This window comes from Melanaphis sacchari, unplaced genomic scaffold, assembly GCF_002803265.2.
Source record: "Melanaphis sacchari strain LSU unplaced genomic scaffold, SCAv2.0 Contig48_pilon_pilon, whole genome shotgun sequence".
Classification (NCBI taxonomy): Eukaryota; Metazoa; Arthropoda; class Insecta; order Hemiptera; family Aphididae; genus Melanaphis; species Melanaphis sacchari.
The window spans coordinates 3,522,482-3,544,908 of record NW_020271327.1 but is presented as its reverse complement, the minus strand read 5'-3'; the positions used below and the strand labels follow the sequence as shown (position 1 = coordinate 3,544,908).

General features: G+C 22.9%; 1 protein-coding gene across 1 annotated transcript in view; it reads right to left on the bottom strand.

Moving 5' to 3' along the window:
- Positions 1-22,427, bottom strand: part of LOC112598527 (acetylcholine receptor subunit beta-like 1) — a 70,710-nt gene that overhangs the window by 16,631 nt on the left and 31,652 nt on the right. The window contains exons 2-5 of the mRNA XM_025345027.1: positions 15,658-15,797; positions 13,128-13,172; positions 8,184-8,293; positions 7,079-7,169 (exon numbers count right to left, since the gene is read on the bottom strand). Of these exons, the coding sequence (XP_025200812.1) occupies positions 7,079-7,169; positions 8,184-8,293; positions 13,128-13,172; positions 15,658-15,797 (386 nt within the window). The remainder of the gene's footprint in view (positions 1-7,078; positions 7,170-8,183; positions 8,294-13,127; positions 13,173-15,657; positions 15,798-22,427) is intronic.

The window sequence follows — 22,427 nt, the reverse complement described above, 5'->3', positions numbered from 1 at the left end:
TTGTCCGTAATTGTATCATTAATTTTATTTTGTTACAAACTTAAGTTTTACACATACTTTAAATCTAGTAAAATGTTCTTTCATACTAGTACATTGATTTTCTTTCTTTTTCAATTCAATAAATTTAATTTAGTCTGACTATGTCAGATTGTTAGAGTTATATGAGACGTATTATAGTGAGTTAAATCGAACAAAATTAGTGCGTATCTATAAAATATAGGTATATAAACACTGGATGTTCAATAGATAAATTGAGATTAAACACTGTAATTAGTTAATATTTTCAATAGTCAAAATTGCAGAATATGTTTTTTTTTTTTTTAATTTAATTTTAATAGTGGACACGTGAAATTTTACTTGATGTTTTGTATAAATTAAATTTAGTGACATTGTTGAAAACTTCAAAGTTCGGATAAAATTATGTAACTATAAGTATTTTTGAATACAATTTATAACACGGCATAATGCATTATAGACTCAAACAGTTTTGTAACAGAATTTAAATCAGAATGTCAATCATAACATTAAAAAATACTTAAATAGGTATTGAAGTGATTAAATTATTGTTTGTTCACATAAATATGACACATTGACATAGTTCCTTTATATTTTCAATAATGAAACCATATGAGCAAATAGAGTAGAACGAGTTTACGTCTTTATCAGCTAATACAATTCACAATTTATTTGGATTGTCTTGCAAATATATACGAATTATTAAAAAAATAGTACAACAGCAAATTTAGGTATTGATACTATAATTTATTATGTAATACAAGACACAAGTATTTATTTTCTGGAAAAGTTACCATAAAATTGTATTAATATTCTGAATGGCTCAATTTAAGTTATTATCTTTATCATTTAATTATAAATCAATTATCTGTGACTGATTCTAGTGGGTTATGTCAATGACATATCGACTTAGTCTTTACACTAATTAGAAAAAACACTTCTATTCAGTTCAAAAGATGTGACATCAAAAATGTTATAATTTTTTTTTAATTTTAACGGAGTAAAAGGTTTAAAGTGCCGTAACGTATTGAAAATATTAACGAAAATTGGCGCGCGCACTTAAATATCAATAACACCGCTGTGGTAGCCGAATACGGTTTACCGGGACGTGATACAGTGTCACTCATCTTGTTATTAATGTTTTTTCGCTTAAAGAGTTTTGAAACATTTCTATTGATTGGTTTGATTGCAAATCTTATGTAATAATAAAACAATTAAATTGATCATGATCTCTGTACGACAGTTAACTTGGTCTACCTATTGATAATAATAGATAATACTTTTGCAATGTTGTGAATAACTCAATCTCAATATTATAATATTAAGTATTATAAAATATAAATAAAGATATTAAATGAGAATTAACTTTTTTGGAGTTTCTCCCATTGCAAAACGTCGAATTATTGCTGAATTATTAATACCAAATAATTCTTGATGAAAATGTTATTCATTATCAAAATAATATATAATATGTATATATATATATATATATATATATATATATATATATTTACAATTTGATATAGTTTAATAAATAAATATACAATTAACCCAATAAAATATTATTCAATACGTCAAAAAAATGTAACTAATTAATTTTAAGTAATCCCAACACAAATAATATATTTAAATATAAATACCAGAAGTCGAGTACATTATTATAGATTATATTTTGATTTTTGAAAGTGGAATGTTTATTCACTATCGTACTTCGAGTATACTCTTTTACACTTCATAATTACAAAATAATTAAATTTTATAATTTGTTAATTTTACTACAAAACAATTTTTTTTTGCTAAATATTATTGATATTATATATTTATTAAATCTTATTTATTTTAGATTTTTTTTCCAAAATGGTGTTTATTTTAGTTTTAGACATACATTATTCAATACGCTTTAAAGTTTAAATATCATCACACAGAGTTAAAATGCATTTTGATAAAATTTTAAGTTGCTTATTCTTATTTCATATTAGTAATTTAATATTTAAATAAAAATAAAATATTTTACATTTAATTAAATGTTAGTTTTATGAAATTATTAAAAATAATAATTAAATAAATTAAGTTATACTGTTTTATTATTGAAGATTTTTTTAATGATACATTTAGTTAATTTTTATGTAGTATTGCAGTATTTTAGCAAATTTTATATTCTATACAGTAAATATTTAATAAAAAATCACATAATTAAAAATATTATGTTATTTTTTAGAAAAAAAAATATTAGATATTTAGTTATCTATTTTAAAATCGAGATTCAGTCACTAAGTTTTGGTTTAAACTCCATTCGAGTTTATTTTTTATTTAAATAAATGATCTTATGAACCAAATTTAATTACTTAAAATTTTATAAACAATAACTGTAGAGTTTGGAGGCAACAGGAAGACCATTTATTATTTTAAAGTGAATTGTACAAAACTGTCATTTTTTCACAGTAATTAAGTTGAAATTATTTAAAAACCAGAACTTAATTTTTGAAATCTTTGATTAAAACTTTTTTTAATGCTATATAGTTGTCAATTATATTTTATTATTATATCTTTTTATTTTATCTTATTATATCGTATTATTTAAAAATGTATGTATTTCTCTTTTCTCTGATGAAATGGCCTGTCAAACATGTTCCATCACTTTTTGTTAAAAGGCCATGTCCAGTTTATCTTTTAATGTTAGTTTTTGTCATTTGAATTCCTATATTGTTATTATCTTTGTATTTAATTACAACTTTTAAGGAATCCTCAACTCAATCAGTTTATTTTATCATTCCAAGTTAAATAATTAAAAATATCAGTATTATCATCGACTTTTGATAGTGAGATTTATTACTTAATAGTAATAAATGATCAAGTTAGTCTCACATTATTTTAGGTTAAATAAGTAATGTATATGTTACCGAAAAAAATTATAATCCAGAAATTGTCGTGATTTACTAGTCATTGTTGACAATGTTATAAATCCCTGTTAAAATAAATATCAACACCGCTTTATCGGTGATTGATCTGATTATGAAACATAGGTAGGTACCTAAAGTATACTCATATATGGTAAACCCGGTTGTATGTTATCATAACCTATTGTAACTATTTTCAAAAACATATCTGAATCGTAAGGATTTACAAGATACTATTGTAAAACACAGTGTAAAACCAATAGAAGTGCTTGTCATGCATCTACTAAATGTAATTTTAAGTGTAATAACAGTTTACCATGCAATAGTAAGGACAACAAAATATAAAATAATGATGTTACATAAACAAAAATCAAAAACAAATCAATTTAATAATGATAATGGTTAATCCTAAATATTTTAAGATCATGATTTATCTTAAATAGATAATAAGTATTATAATAAATATTTCGATTTTTAACTTAATTTTTAATGTTATAATTGGGGTTAGGGTGTTAATGACCTTAAAAAGACTAAAAAATACACGCGAATATGCCAATAAATAAAAAAATATACATTTAAAAAAATTAAATATGTCATTTACGTTATATCGAAGTTTATTTTATATTTAAGTTATTTTTAAATTTGTAAAATAAAATTGAATGTATCTAATTCTATGTCAACGAATTTATTACTGAATCTTTAATGTGTACGACTAAAAGAAAAAATATATAAAAATCATAAAAATCTTAATCCTAGTTATCATTAATGAATTCTTTTATTAGGAATTATCATCAATGACTAGTTATTAACGTTAATTTCTTACTAAATCAGGCATTATCGTTATTGACTAGACATTGTCAACATTGACTAAATGTCATCTTTTCCGGCAACATATATAAATATATTATAAGAAAGAATAACTTAAATCTTTTTTTTTAATTAGTAACTTTGTTGTATGTCATATTATTACATTATGAGCTAGTTGGTCTTGTATTTTTATATTGCATTTGTTACATATTTTATGAAAATTTAAATAAACATTATTTCACAATACATCTTATTATGATCCTTTATTTTAAAATCTGGTATTTCATACTTGTTTGCTAAAAAAAAAAAATTATTTATGTAATAGAAATTTTAAAATAAAAAAAAAATAGGTATATATTGCATTTAAATTTCTATTATACTGTAAACTAAAATAATAAAAATATTATTTAGAATTTGATATATAATTGTAGATTTTTATTTATGCTGCTTAAAATATACATAAATAAAATAATACGATTAGGTTATTCAATTTATGATTCTTGTGATGACATTCGATATACCATTAATTTAAATAAATTTCAATAAACATTTTATAAAATTAATTATCTAATATGTAAGATGAAACAATATGTAAAAATGTTAATTATTTAAATATCAATTTATCTTTGAAAATATCGGTTGTGGTATTTTACATAGGTAGTACAGTAGATTTAATAAATTGGACATCTATTGAATTTGAAGGGATGCAATGGTAAACTCAATCGAAAGATGTTAATAAGTAGGTTAAAATCCGATTTCCCGTTGAAGATTTTAAGGGGTAGTAAAGGAGAAATCCGATTCCACTTCCGTTATTCTCCTATCGTATAATAATATAGAAGACGGAGGTGTCGATAATCATATCCGGGGCAAATATCTCGTTTGATTCATGCGCACAGAACGTTTCCTATTCGGTATTCCTTATTGAATATATTCCTTTGTAGTACCAGATGGTTTTATTAATTGAACTTTGAGTAGTGGTGGAAAACACTTATATTGTAAACTTGGGAAACAACGTATGTATTAGATTAATTCATAGAAAGTTAATATTATGTTCTCTATGTTTAAACAGTGTGCATGGGAATTGAAAAAAAGATTCATTAGATTTTCTGTAGTTATGAATGTGATATATCGTTAATAATTTATTGTATATATTATTATGTTGTATATGATTTCACAATAAATTTAATGTGTATACGAGGTATCTAATATAGTTTTAATTTAAATTTAATTCAAATATATTGAAAAACAGATAAAACATTAAATTTTTATACTTATAATTAATGAAATAATATATATACAAATTTAACAAAAACAAAAATTAATAAATAACAAAAAATAATAATTTTATGAATATTATATTAGATTATGCCATGTTTATTGAAAAAGTTTACCATGTTTATTTTAACATTTCATTATATTAAATATTATGAAACCAAACTATATGCATATTAGTTTGGTATAGCTTTTCCTTCTAGTCATGTCATATTTGTGAAATTCAAAAGTTTTGTTCTATCAGTTCTATTTCAAATTTCAATATACTGTCAAAACGCTTGAATATTGCTATTTATGCGATTCGCAGAAGTTTTAAGAAATCAATTACCTATTCAACTATTCGGTTGATTTTAACATTTAATTAATATACGCTAACGATCAGGAGTATTGTCAATTTAATTTAGGAATTTTATAAATTATTATATTATTTAAATTTTAATCTCATTTATACGAATTATGTATATTGTATATAGATATAAATTGCAAATGAGGTTTTTTTATTTATAGTTTAATAAAATATTTTATACTATTAACAACTAGAAATTAAATTCCTGTATAAATTATATATACAAGTATTATTATCTTAGTAATGTTGTTATATAAAATAATATTTGTATATAACCATAAAGTACTTATTGTGTTATTGTCTTTAAATTATTAATATACGAATTTAAATATTAAATATGTATGTAGGACATTTTGCAATACATTTTTTAGTTTTAAAACCATAAATGAAATAATTTAGATTTGTATACATAATATTACTAATTAATGGATTTTTATTGAAATAACGTTAGTTTTAACGACATAACATAATATATTATATTATACTTTTAATGATGTTAAAATGTATTGATTTTATAGATTTAAAAATACGTTATGTTGTAGTGCAGTATAGATGTTATTAAACATATTTAAATTTTAAATAGGTATTTGAAATGTATGTTCCTATGCATTTTGGAATTATTTAAAAACTTAATTAATGCAATAATAATAAAAAAGATCAAATAGCATTAAAAAGGAAGCGTATTGAAATCGTTTGTGTTAGCCGAGTATGTATCAACAAACAGCCATTATAAACCTTTTATGTATGTTTATGTGTTTTGTTCTAACACATTTACGTTATACTCATGACATTAAGTGTTCATTAAAGGGTTGGGAAGTGTTCATTAATGAATAAGAGAGCATTTCATACATTTCAAAATTAATTTAAAGTATAATTTACATTATGTACGTTTTTAATTATAATTTGAGAGTAAATAAAAGAGAATTTTCTGTATTTTAATTATTTCATCCTTGGTTCATTTAAAATTTGTATTATTGGTTGTATTAACAAAATGTCCAATAATATCATTATTAACTTTTAAATAATAGATAACATAATTAACATTAAATATTTAGTTAAGAAAATGTTAAATGTACACATAATTAAATGTTCAATTATGTAACACATAATTGACTATTAAAATTATTTACTTTTTTATTTAATACACATTGAAAGTTTGAGACATATTTGATTGTATATATTTTATACTGTTGACTCTATGGTGTAGAGTATAAACAATTTAATTCTTTTAATACATTTTATTAGTTGAATAATACTCAAAAATATTTTAAGTTATTTCTAATCTATAATTCATCTATGATTTGTTTATGTATAGTAAAGTTATCATAAATAATAGTTTTAATATATTTTATTTATTTATCTATTATAAGTAAAAATAGTATAATACACGAAGACAGCATTATACTTTTTATTAAATCAGATATTTGATGTGTTTTTAACCATATTACACTTCCATTATATATGTACTAATTTGGTTTTAACCGTTCTTTCATGTGAGTTTAGTGTCCTTTATTATAATATAAAATGCTTATTTAAAATTATCCGTACTCACAAGAAAGGAGACTTTTATAAAAATATTCTTCAAAGATTACTAATTTAAAATTGTTTATACTTAAAAGATATTTGCTTATATTTGATTTGATTTAATTTGATATCTTATTATTTTGATAAATATTGTGCTTTATGTGTATGTATTCTGCGAAAACTTATCGATACCTATTACCTACAAATAATGACATACCTGGTAAATTGCCGGTGGTATCCATAGAAGTTCTCCGTTTGGTCGAATGAGCACGTTCGATTTGTAACGAACTTCATAATTTCCATCAGCACTATGGGAAAAATATTGCATTGTCATATTTATATTTATTTTCGTCATAAATGATAATTACGTTTGTAGGACAAATAGTACTGATAACAGAATAACGAATATCAGAATACATAGTGTAAAATATTATATAGAGTAAAAATAACTTAAATTTAAAATTTAAATAAGTATTTATCATGACAAATTAGATACGTAGGTATCATCATAGTTTTTAGATACGCAGCCCCTGCGTAGAATATTTCTTCATTTCGCCTACATCATAGTTCTCCATTTATTACTGGCCGACATTATTATTGCTGTGTAAATACAAAATGTTCTTAATTCATTGTAGATCCACAGAATAATCAAAATAAAAAAAATTATTATTCGGTGGTAAATCTGAGAAAAATGTTTTTCTCATTATAATTCGTAAATCGTTACCTAATTTATTCTGTGTACCTACTTAACTACTTCTGCACCGAATAAAACATAATTATTCGTGCTTTAGTTAGTATATTTTGCTAAAAAAAATAAAAAATTGAAGTTTGATAATAATATCTAATGATAACATGGAAAACTAAATAAAACAATTAGAAGTAGAGAGCTATGACATAGGTCGGAGGTGAAGGAGATGCGCATACTGCGCAAAATTAGAACAACTTTGATGATACCTATCTAATTTGTCATGGTATTTATGTAAATAGAATAGTACCAAATATAATAAAAATATAAGTAACTTATATGTATAACTTAAAAAAACTTAATTATAATCTTAGAAAATACATTTTTTCATTATTTTAGAAATATTTGAGAAATTATAGTTGTTTAATCGTTTTTATTTTCAAGTCTTCTAGATTATAACCATAATTGGTTTTATACTGGAGTTACTAATAGTCAAAACACAAAACTTGTCTGTTCTCTTGGGCTAGTACACGCCATTTGTTTTGAAACTTTTTGATACAAATTAATCTGTTTAATTGCCATTGTAATACGTTCATACTCGCTGCGTACCGCGTACGTCGAAATAACTTTTACTCACTTGTTGAACAACACTATATCCGGCTTCCACACTTTGTCCGGTGGTAACCTGAGCACCTGTATACCACCATAGTCTGCCTCGTCCCATTGTAATTGATAGTCCCTCCATACCTATAACAAAAGAAACATAGAAAACTGTTAAATAAAGTAATAGTTAACCAGCATTTTGAACAATACATATATTGAAAAATAGTATATATATTATTAACGAGAACTTTGTGTGTATAAAATATTTTAGTAGTTATTAAATCATAGTATTATACTATACATTTAAACTACAAATATTTATTTCTGTATGTAGGTTCCATAAGATCATATAACTAAGAAAATATTATGTGATGCTTGCATTTTATTATTAATCTTCATTTGAAGTTCTGGAGATTAACAAGAAAAACGTTGACCATACAAAAATTAGTAATTTTTACTAAGCATTTTCTATAATAAAATAGAATTTATCGTATACCCTTCAATATTTATGATTTAATGTTAACAATAATTGTTTGTACTGTTATTATGGAATTTATAAAGTTATGTCGACAAGAGACTTATCGAGCAACGTATCATTCAAAATCATTGTAGTTTAAGACTTTCAAAATTTAAATTTAATTTAAAATTTTCGGAAAAAGAGATTTAGAAAATTATAGGTTGGAAACTTATTTGATCAAGTCAAAAGTTAGTTTTATTAGCAAATAAATATTCAGTACCCTAGAGAGTTCGTTATACTAGAGTGATATAGTTCGTAATAACGTTTTTGAGAAAACTTATTTTCTGTACACCTTTTGTTAAAGGTGCTGTTATCATAGATTTTCAATATATAATTTTTTAAATATGTTAAATAAAATTGAAAAATTGACTTAACAATATTATTATTTATTTAATAGTCGTGTTTTAAATATTGATATTTATATATGACTGTATACATGCCACAGCATACATATTTGAACATTATGTACTAAGTTATTGTCATATCATAATTATAATAGATAGGTACACCTTAATTATACTTATATAATCGAATATTTTATTTTTAACTTTAACTACTTAGATATCACTTACATAATAGTAAATATTGACACTTATTATTAATGTTAAAACTTGTGATTGAATTCATTTAAATTTAAATTTAAAATATTATAAACCAATGTAAGATAGAATGTAAAAACAAAATATAATATACTCATATAATAAATTCGTTATTTTCATTAGATGTTTAAAACAACTTGCTTAGTTCACCCAATTACTCCATTGTATGATTTAAATATTGATTTTATCGGAATATAATATTAGTAAGCTTCAAAAGTATCCATTCATTTAAATTAATAGACCTAAAACTTGAATATAAAATTCATAATTTCTAGTTTTCATAAGCGTTGAAAAAATCAATAAAGTTAGAAAAATGTCATGCTTGATGTGTTATCAATTTTTCACCTTATCAGATAGTATTAAGCTAAAATTATTTTGTGCTTTGGCTTGTAATTTATTTGAACGTTTGTAGCTTGTAGGTAATCTTATGGGAATTACTCAATTTCACGAGATTGTTGTTTGGGTGTTCAGTGGTGCATACTCTATAACCTTGTATTCTCTTGAGACTTAATTACATGAAATAGGTTTCCAAAACTATCGTGATGTCCTGATTTTTCATTTTGTACAAATATTGTTGTTGTAGTATATACTTTATTGTATTAATATTTGCTAATGATTAATGCTTTTTTAATAATAATTATTGAAAATTGAATACAGATTTAACGTTAAATTAATCGTTTTTGTTTTTAATTTAATATTTTTCTCGGAAAAAACCGAGAAAAATCATAGTGAGAAGATTAAAAGATATGAAAGCAACCCATTTTTTTTAATAAAAAAAATGATGATACATTTACTTCACTTAGAATCGTTTTTCGAATATATTTATTGTTGTTTACAAAGTTTTAGAAACCGATCTAGTTCATCCATCTCAATTGTCAAATATTTTTTTTTTAAACTTAAATGTATTTATTTTTAAATATAGATATGTTTATAATACATTGTATACGTAATTAATATGGTAATTTTACGGTACGAACACAAATTCTAATTTTTTATAATCAGTTGAGTTGATTATTGAGTAAGGCTTAAATTATGATATCATCGCTACATACTTGCATTTACGTATAATATATAATGCAAATATTTTGAGGTAATGCGAAAAGAGCTTAAAATTATTTTTATTGTGTGTTGACTCAATTCGTATAAAAAATAATAAGAAGAAATTTTAAGCACTTATTTTTTTGATAGGGTCAAAGATTATAGCCTTATTAATCATATTTCCTATATTATTTCAAATTAACTTATCACACAGATTTATTTTTTTATCATTACTTATTTATTTATATTCACAAAATATTATTACTATCTTCATATTATTCTATCATTACCATTAATATTATTTATATCATGTTAAAATTGTCAAACTTAAATCTTGTGTATTCTTAGATGTAAATAGTCCATAGGCTAAAAGCTTTTTATTATTATAGAAATAATAAAAAAAAACTAATTCATTGAATTTATTTATCGACTTTCATATATTTAGGCTTGTATTAGTTTACTTAATATGATTTTTAAAAATTTATCAGGTGAGAAAAAATATTTAGGTAAATAGGGTTATTTAATTTAATGAATAGTTTGAAATAAATTAACCTGTTATTTTACTTCCATTCGTCAGAAATAAAATAACATTATAGATGATTAGTATTTAGAGGAAAGATTATAAGCGAAGACTCCTAGAAAAATAAAAAATTAAACCATTATTTACCTAATTAAAATGTATTATATAATTTTTGTCTTAAAAATTAATTTGAAATATCTTGAAATATGAGGGAATGATATACAATATTTTAATGAAATTAAAATAATAATAATATTATTGTTTTAATTTTTAAAATAATGGTTTCACTATAACAAAAGCAGCTAATCAGAATGCTTCATTTACTTTTTAAGTTAATTCTATTAGTTTACGTTAATGACAAATGTTCATTCTATTGTCTAAAATCTGAATATTTATGATGGTTGTAGTGACAATACAAAACGGTCTTCCGTTCATCAATTACAGCAGTCATAACTAAAAACATCAACCCAAATTCTACCTCTTTTGAAGTCTTGACAAGAAGACTAATAAAAGGTAAGAACTTGAATAATCTTTATAATGTTTATTTGTCTAAAATTAAAATACCAGTCTTTAAAATAAAAATAAAATTATTTTTAGAATAGGTATTAATACTCCTAATGCATAATATTATGCAATTTCGTATGTTTAAATTAATCTATATGTGTTATAAGATAAATTTCATTAGTTAAATAATTATAATTCTTATCAGTTTTAAAAAAGGATTTCAAGGATTTTAAGAAGTATAAAATTGAAAATTATATTAATTTATATATTTGTACATTTTTTACTAAGAATTATATTGTTAATTTTTATAATAAACTCGTAAAAATATGAAATTATTATAAGAATTTTTAATTATAATTGTTAAAAATATATTATTTATTTGCGTAAAAATATATCGAGGTATAATTGTTCCTATTTCATTTTTTAAGTATAGATAATTTTTTTAAAGTGTATTTTTAATTATCAAGTAGTAAACCGTGACATATTGTTGGTCATAAAGCTCTCAAGAAAAATTTATGCTTACTTTAGCACATTTATAGATAAGTTCATGTAATTATATATAATTTAAAATTATGTATATCGTTAATTTTCATATGAAATTAGTATAGATATGGTTTTTAAAATAATATTATTTTTATAATTTATATAACTTTAACTTATCTGGTACTACATGTACAATGTATAATGTACATAGTAACGTAATTGTAATAGATGGGTTTTTTTTTTTATTAATTTCATGAACATTATATTAAACACAACTTAGATACTCCTATTTTTTTTACCTTGAACAGATAATATCTTAACTTTTGTATACTTTACTTTTGAGTTATGAATAATTAATAGGTATTCATTTAAGCTACATAATCATAATATTATATTATTATTTGACAGCATTTTATTTTTGTTTTTTAAAATATAATTATTTAGATAATTCAGTATTGTAGTAGTGAACATTTAATTCAAAAACTAACAAGTGATAAAAATAAATTTAATTAGAATTATTTTATTTTATGTATAGTTGAACCATTTATACTATCTACTCATAAATTAAAAACCAATGTAAAATATTTCTTCAAAAGTTTTTATTAAATTCTTAATTAACAATTATGTATTATTTAATATTTTAACTAAAATATTTAATCTAAATAAACTTTTTTTTAGCCTATTATAATTAAAATAAATTAAGTAATTTTGTAATTAGTATGAGTACCTACTAAACATTAAATCTATTTTTAGTAAACAAATTAAAAATAATTTTATAACGTAATAAGTAATTAGTTCTAAGATTTGTCATGGCTATTCTGAAATCACATTTATGGTTATTAAAATGAGATAAATCAATGAATAGGTTAAAGAGATACTGTGAGACAAAAATATGCTTTTATAATTATCATCACTATCATATTTAATTTGTTTTACTCACTTAAATGAAAAGTGGCATTTTGTGAAAAGAGAACCCTTTAAAATTGATACTCGACCAATTTATGAATTAAAACTGCGTAAACATTTTTAAAATTATCCACAGTGAAAAATAATTTAAGAAAATTAAATAATAATAACGGATATTGAAATAGAACGACACCAATTACGTTGATTAATTGAAGAAAATAATAAATGAACGGTCCGCAGTCAAGCAAACATTAAAGAGAAAAATCGCTGAGTAGATTTTCTCCCTTTTATACGGTATTAGCTTCTTATACGGTAGGCGGCCAGAAAGTCTAATACGTCAAATAAGAAACTGTGTATTTTTTAATTTTCTAATTTATAATCTGAAAATAAATATATTAAATTGGTACTTACAAGTCTCAACCAAACGTTCGATTTCATTATTTGACTCTTTTCGTTCTGAAACAAGTAAGATACATATTATTTGTTTAAATATTTTAATAATAAGCAATAACTTAAAAATAATTAATAGGTATTATTTTATCTATTTTCAACGAATTATATTATTATACTTATTTAACTTAAATTGAATATAAATTAGATAAAAAAATTAGATAAATAATATTCGTCCTATATAAGTGTAGTTTGTATGTTTTAAATCAGTGTATACAAAAATTATGAAATAATAAAATGCATGTTATACATATATTATATATAAAAAAAAAAAACCATGAAATAAGAATACATAATGTTATATATGTAAATAAATGTTATGTTTAAATTTATAAATGTTAAAGATATTTATTTTGAAATCAACAATTAATGTTCAATCTATATTCAATATTGAATAGTCATATAAAACAACAAAATAATTTCTATTTCTATTGTATAAATGCATATAAATTATAAGGTATAGTTGAGGAATATTTGTATTTTATGATTTTAATTTTTTTTTTCTATAGATAGAACAAGTGATCTAAAAAAGTCATGAACTCATTTATGTATTATAGATATTATCTAGATAATAATACAAAAACTTAAATTTTAGATAATCAAATTTTTTATAATTTTTTTTTTTTTTCATACAAAAAGAAAAAAATTATAGACATTCGTAGAAAATTTTTAAAGGAATGGTAGCAAGTGTAATTAAATTAGTAGTAGGGTAAATTAGTAACTTACTATATCTTATATAAAATGTAACTGTTTGATATTAGGTACTTTCAAATTTGTATAAATTTATCACGTTAATGGCGTGTACATAATTTGTATGGGAAGGTAGATTAATAGAAAAAATTTATCTTATATACAAATAATAGTTATTTTATGATATTGTTAATGCTTTAAAATAAAATTAATAATTTATGCTTGTTATGTTAATAAAGTTATGTACATTTAAATAAATTACCAATGAATTTTATACATTGTATACATAATGTTTATTTATTTATTTATTAAGTTAAGGTCAAGTGTATTTTAAGTACTGTATTTTTAGTATATAGTAATTGAGATATATACAAGAATAATAAAAAAGATTCATATAGAATGAAGAAATTACATCTAATTTAATTAGTGCTTAAAGAAAAAAACTATAATTAATTATACATATTTTAATAGGTTAAGTCTTAAGACTGATGGGTTTAATTTCAAGTTGTGTATTAAAATTCTCAAATTATAAAAAAAAATTTATTTTATTTTTGCCAATTTTTGAGTAAACGATTACTTTTTTAGCTGTGATATGAGTATCGGTACTTACTACCATTGTGTGGACCCATCCATCTTAATAAGTGATGGAAAGATCGGTGACTAAATATATTGTGTATATAATATATTATAGGTAGTAGTAGATACTACATGGATAAGTTGCATTATATTATATTAGCATAATATTTTGAATATCTTAAGATTTTTAAGAAATAAATGTTAACAATATTATATTTTTAAGCTTTAAAAAAAAAAAAATGATTTTTGTTATACCTGATCAAAAAAAAAAAAAAAAACCGTACTTACATACTACTTACATCCTTCTTTGTTTACACATTTGTATTACATTACATTATTATCTTCTATTAAAATGAAATAAGTAAAATAAGTACTCAGTTCCGTATACTATTCGGCTGTTTTTTTTAATTTATTTATTGATAGGATATACAAGAGTATATCATCGATACGTGTTTTTTCAATAGTGTTGGTTTATGAGGTTCATAGTTTACACCCTTTAGTTCTAAATGATATAATTTTAGTTTTCATATTTTTAAATATTGTTTATTTAAAGTAAAATTTTATATTCAATTTTAATTATTGATGAAATATAACGAATTGTTGTTATATATAATATATTTAAAGGCAGTATTGAAAGTTCGATTCAAATTATGACATTGGTAACTTAACCAGTTGAAAGTGTTATGTTTAAACATGTGTATATGAGTATAATACAACCTATGAATACAAGTGAGTGACGTAATAACACGTGGTGTACAAATGAAAGTAATTTCAGATTTATAATTTCATAAATTTTAAAGACACGTATTGTTGTTTCAAGCATTTTGTAAATTCTATTACTAAGATTGAAATAAAAGTTTTGAATGGAATTTTATTAATATTATTTACTATAAATGTTAGTATTTTTAGAATATTATAATTAAAAAAAAAAATACAAATTAGGTGAATTACTTAGAGTTAAGCAATATTATTCGAATTCATTATTTAAAATATATATTTTAGTATTTTTAAAATTATTAAATTTTATTTATCAACATTTTTGCATTGTGAATTTTAATATATTTTAATAGAATTAAATGCATATTTATTTTTTTATTTCAATTTGTATATTAATAGTAAAAGAAATTCAACACTGTTTATAAATTATATTAAAATCAGTCACATATTAAAATATACAACTATTAAGTATTAATGGATAATTAATATATTGTATATTATAACATACCACGTTGATGAGTTGAACGAATGCTAAACCAAACTGTACATTGACTTTTTCGGTCATATTCTGGACTGGTCTGATTAGTTTATTGTAGCCCCTGAAAAGATCTCTAACCAGACGCTCCTCGTCTTCTGAACACCAACAACCTAGGGAACACAAACAAAAAACACAGATGTTATACGATGTTGTTTTTTTAAGACGTATACATACACACACACACAAATAGTCTCCAACTTTAGTAAAGGAGACTTTGGTTTTTTAAGAGATGTTAATCTTTTTCTTGGTTGACTTAAGTTTTATTATTATTAAAAGTAAACGGTAGAAGAAAAATAAATTTAAATATAAAACTAATCCAGCGAGCACGTCTTGCCGAGTGGATAACGAACGACCTGGATGTCTAAAGATACGAATGCACCGGCCGGAAAAAAAAACAGATAATAATAATAACACCGTTGAAAATCCATTCGGTACGTTGAGCTTTGTCTACCGACAAACATAGGAAAACAAAAACCGCAAGAAAATAAAACTTGGTACATGATGGAAATATATACATATTAAATAAAAAAAAATCTTGTATATATAAAGAACGAGTAGGTAATTGGTTTGAAAAGTCATTTTACTTTTCTCTGTTCTTTTCATCCACAAATGATGTGATGTTATATATATTATTATATATACCTTCAAAATTCACTAAATTGAAAATAATCGAGTAATTTAACTTTTTTGTCAGGTTTATTTATGTCATTTATTTAATAATCCACGGCTTATTTATTAAAAAAACAATTTAAGATAAAAGTGCAATATATTTATTGGGAAAAAGTAATTGCGATTAATATTCTCCACAGTAACATGGTATGAATGCATGATTCAGTTTAAAATGGATCCTGAAAAGAGAAATAATACTGATGGAAATAAACTGTCAGTTTCAAAAACTTAAATACTTTTTAATACTATATAAATAATGAAAGTGATGATTTTATAATGTGATATAATGGTTTCTGGTTCTATTTTAATGTTTTATGAACTGATGTAGTTATACTCGTATTTATAATGAGATTTGCGTTTTAATATAGTATCGATTATGTGGTATGGTTATAATTTGGGGAATTAAATTTTTTTTTCAAATTAACTATGAGTTGTATTGATAGTAATAGTAGCTACGTTAATGTATCTATATTACTCATGACATAGATAATCAAACATAATCAGTCTTGTTTATAGACACATTTATACTTGAGTCCTAATACAGTTTGTGTAGCTTAAATCAGGTTAAATATATCTATGAATAAGACACGAATGAATCAAACACGACTTTTCTATTGGAAACCCAATATAAAGTGTTTTTTCCATTATTCGAATGGTCTGAAAACGGATGTGAATAAAATTGATGGGGTCATATCGAAATAACGCTTTCTACGTGATCCGTCTAAAGCTGCGTTGTTTGGTTGAACCAAATCCCACGCACCAGAATCAAACTATAATAAGTAGGTATATTCTTTATGGTTTTATTATGAACGTCCAATTTCGTTTCACATATGTTTTCATTTTAGACTGATCGGTACTCTAAAAAGTATTAGATGACAACCTCAATTCTATGGTTTAAAAAAAAAAAAAATGTAGGTTCATGACAAAAACAGATAAATCAGACTACTTAAATCGTGGTACCTTCGGTACTGGGTTTGCTAAAATATTGATTTATTATGATATTAAATTCAAAATTAATTTTAGAAAATTCTTGGTTAACATGACGTTAACCAAGAATTTTCTAAATGCATACCGAATTTTCTTCAATATTTTCTTGATGGTTGTTGGTAAATTTGTTTAAAGAAACTATGAAACTATTAAGAAAAAAAATGTTCTTTTCAAATTATTATTTAAGGGTTAAATTCCAACCTAAAAGAGTACTGTATAGAACTTTTTGAACACACCTTTTATCCCAAAATATGAAATATTTGTAAAAAAAAAAAAAAGAAAAGAATTTAAAAAACGCTTTTTATCATGCTAAAAAATCAAAACATAGAAAAAAAATATGTTATTTTAAATTTTTGGTTGAATACTATATTTAACGACGTATTAAATTCTTTTTGATAATGTATATAAAAATATTTAAATGTTTTTAAATGATATTTCTCATATTTTTATTAGTTTTAAATAATTATATGTATTTTGATTTTTTATAGCTAATCATTATTGCATATTAATTATTTGCATTAATTGTACGTGTTAGTGATTTTATAAATTAGGAACAATTTGATAATGGACCACACCGAAATTAGAAAATCCTATTTGTGTTTTTATATTATAATGCTCAAGGTACCCTAGATATATATTTTTTAATTTTATTATTAATAAAAATAAATTTTATTTTTGGATAAATTAGATATTAAAATTTTTAATCTTGACAATAAAAATAAAATAAAATATTTTAACAAAATACGTTCATCTTTAATACTTAAAAAATAATTGTTCAATTGTAATACCATGTCGGGGCGTTAAATTAAATTGACTACATACACATATTTAAATAATAAATTTATTATGTTATAAAAAAAATTATTTTTTTTTATATTTATTGATTAATTTAAATTATTATTTTAAAACCATTAATAGCTACTACCTACATGTTAATATATTACTATAACTGCATTTAAATTTACGTTTAATAATACAAAAATATTATTAATCTGAATGTGTGAAATAATTATTGGAAGTAGTGACATGGAAATTATTTATTATTAGTGTTAGGTAGGTATATCAGAATATTGTATTAAAATATAATAAAATTAATTACATACTTCATATTTATATTTTGTTCAAAATAAGAACAATTTTATAATTGTTGAAGAATAGAGGTGCATTTAAACTTGTAAGCATTAATTTTTATGAGTATGAATAATCAAATTAAAAATATATACCTATTCATATTTTTTTTTTTTATAAGTAAAGTACTTTCTGGAACTTTAGTCAAAATAATTTTTAATAACTATAAGTAAGTAAGTATACAATATCATATTATATAATAAATTAACCTATAGCTGTTTAATATTAATAATAACTGATAAAGGAATTCCAAACATTTCTCATTAGCGTATATTTAATTAAATTTGTATACCTATTGCATTTCGAATACAATTTAAAACATTTTTTATCTTTAAAATAAATTGAAAATATTTTTCAACTACTATTCGTATGGAGTTATGTTTGATTTTGACATTGTTATCGATGGTTTGTCATCTACAAACGAAGTCATTTATTATAGATCTACTTTTTCTTTTACGTTTTTATTAAGTACATTACTTTGAACGAACAAGTCATGTTAAATTGTACCTTCACTCATTCCATACTGGCTTCCCATGCGCCTCTCATTGTTATCGCACAATATTTTTCTATTCTTAACACACTCTCTCCCGAAAACGGGTGTAGCTAAAAGGACTTTCCATGCTGGTCTAGCGGCTTTTCGGTTGATGACTCCAAAGATGTTGTGGGGAAGTTCTTTGTGGGTGGGAGAGTCTTACACAGGCGGGTGGGTTAGTTGTACTCGGCGAATAATATCGGGGAGGCTGAGGGGGGATTACGTGGTAAGGGGCTGATAGCGTGTAGAGGAATAGTCGACGACAAAGGATGAGGTTAGGCTGAGTGGTGACGGCGGCTCGCAACGTCCGCGGTGGCAACGACGGCGGGCGGTTCCCTGGCAAAGTACGTTCGGAGCACCGCCGACGACTGCGGCGCGGCAGCCTCGGCGGATGGGTGGGGACGATCGATCGAACCGCTTTGACCCGGGTGTGACTGCTGTTGCCGGAATTTTCGCGAGGATATTATTTTATGCATGCGAACGCCCTTTACTTTCAGTTATCGTCATTCCCGAATTATCTCAACGTCCCACTCCAAATTCACGTACAACCTGCTGCAGTCGTTTGTCCGGGACTCGGCTAACTATACGGCTTTTGGAACGTTTACATCTATTTATTGTAATAACGTCGCGATACCTGTAAATGTATCTTATGTAGGTAGCCAATACCCAATAGATATACCGCCGCGATGTACAATAACAACACTTAAGCGGTGTACTCCGGTAGGTACCATAATAGAACATAATAGCGTAGAAGTACCTATCTATGTATTGTGTATTCTGCAGAGCGAAGCCGCAGTTTCCTTTATAGGAATTATTGTAATATTTTCAAACAGGAGTATGGCATACGATATTTAAATTATTATCATTAAAGACATCATATCGTTGAACCGGATTTATCCGTTTTCAGCGATGTCGTTATTGGGTGTATAATAGCTTAATCATTTTTATAATTTTTCAATAGAGATAATATTATAAGTAATAATATTATAATTGACATATCATACTTTCTGATTTAAACCATTTTACCGTATAGGAGTAGCCATCAAGATATAGCATACCTATAATGTATATTTTAAAGATAACTTAAAAATTCAAGAATTAATTTGTTATCCACAATAAACGTAATAAATAGTTATTCGTTATAATGTAATAACATTATATTTTATAATGTATGGGTTAAATCTTATATTCTTACTTAAATTTTAAATTAAAATAAATTGGTTTAAATTTATAGTTTCAACGAATATTACTTTATTGGCTACAATATATTAATGACCATCGATATAGCTATTCTTAGTAGCCATGTCAAATATCAGCCACTATAAATCGTAGAATATTTATAAAAGGATAGTATACTTCAAAGTTCAAACGTATTTTCATTGTTTTTAATAATCTATAAAGCGGAGAATTTTTTATTTTGTCTGCAAAAAATTCAAACAAAAGAATCATTTGATATATTTTATGAATGAATATTCAACTTAAGATTTTTTTATTTAAAAGTATTTAAAGCATTGATAATGAAGTATAGCACAGAGTAAATTTGTGGATTATTTCATGAAATCTCATAAATCTTATTTAAATTTAAAGTGATTAAAAATAAAAAACAAATTGTTTTATTACAAAATATATTTTATGCGTCAACATTTAAAAAAAAAGTAATCTTCTTAAAAATAAAAGAAGTCATTGTTAATTTTAAAATTTTCTACACATAATTTCAAATAATAATTAAATTTTTTTACAAAATAATAGTTACCATATTTTTATTAACTGGTATTTCAAGTTTTAAAAAAATTATTTTTTCAAACACAAACATTGACTGTAACAATGAGTTTTAAGTATCATCCCGTGTACTGCATAGTGTTTTTTTTCAGTAACATTTTGTGTAAATATAGTTGGAATAACTTTTATTTTATTTCTATTGTTTTTATAACAATTAAAAATAATTAATTACGTCAAATAATAAAAAAAATAAATATTACAGACAAAAAAATTATATAAATGTAGTAAAATATTTTGTGGAATTCAAGTGAAAAAATAACTTAGACATTTCAGTTAATGATACTAAATTATACTACATGATTTGAACGTGATATTAGCGTACAAAATATTTGTAGAGTTCATATTTTTTACACTTTCTTTTTTTTTCATTGTTAAAATGTTATTATTTAAATCAAATAGGTACCTATATAATATTTTGAATTTAATGTTAATGGCTAGAATCAAAAAAATTAGACAAAGATTTATATTTATTATTAGACAATAGTCATCAATAAAAAATAACGGTAATAGATATACAATTTATATTGTAAATTTTTCCTTTTATTAATATTATGTTTATTTTAAATGAATTTTTCTCATTACTATTGTTTATAGTATTTAAGGAATTTATTAAAAATTTTAGTTTTTAGTTGTTGTTTGAATTGCAAAAAAAAAAAAAATAGTATCAAAATAAGAAATTTTTAAATGAAATAGACACATTAATTACACATTTAATTTGATATTGCATTACTATATAATAAAAATATAAAATAAAATTTCGATACACTTCACATATATAAGTAATAGATAGATCAAAAGATTTCTTTTCTATTAAAAAAAAAAAACTTATAATCTTTTATTTTAGAGTGACTAATTAAAAATTAATTTGGTGTAATTGTAATTTGTTGGCAACTTAATTATTGTTATTATTAGAATTTTTTAGTATTAGTACTATTAGTTTAAATACAAAATTTTAGAGTGACATTTAAATTAATGTTTTTCTTTAAATGATTATGTAGTTTATTAATGAAATATAATAACTTTAAAATTTAATTATTTCAACTAATTCTTACGATTAAATGATATTCATACTTACGTCATTTATAATACTGTCGTTTATATTTTTATTATAATCACATTTTTCAAAAATTACATTCCTTACGTTTAATACATCTTTGAATTTATCAAGGGGATATGGAATATGTACAGTAAACAAAGTTTACTCTATTTTTGTTAATCTTATATTAAAATACCATGATTATTAGTGTGATTGGAAAATATTTAATAATAAAATTATAAAATAAATGTATTCATATTATAGTTATTAAATTATAATAACATCATTTATTTTTTGTTCAAATTTCAAATATTAATGATTTAATCTTAATGAAATTAACATTTATTACAATATAATTTAAGTATGTGGTAAAGTATAAGATGAAGTAAAGACGGAAAGGGATTACCATTATATTTTTATTAATTTTTCAATATTATATATATTATTAATATTGTTATTTTTGGATAACTTTTACAACATCTGAAAGAGTTTTTCAAACAAACTAAATGCATTATTGTAAAACCAATATGTCGCACGTTTCGATCAAAGTCTATGGACTATGTTTTATGTAATTAAACGAATGGTGATTAGTGGTTATCCCATAAAACA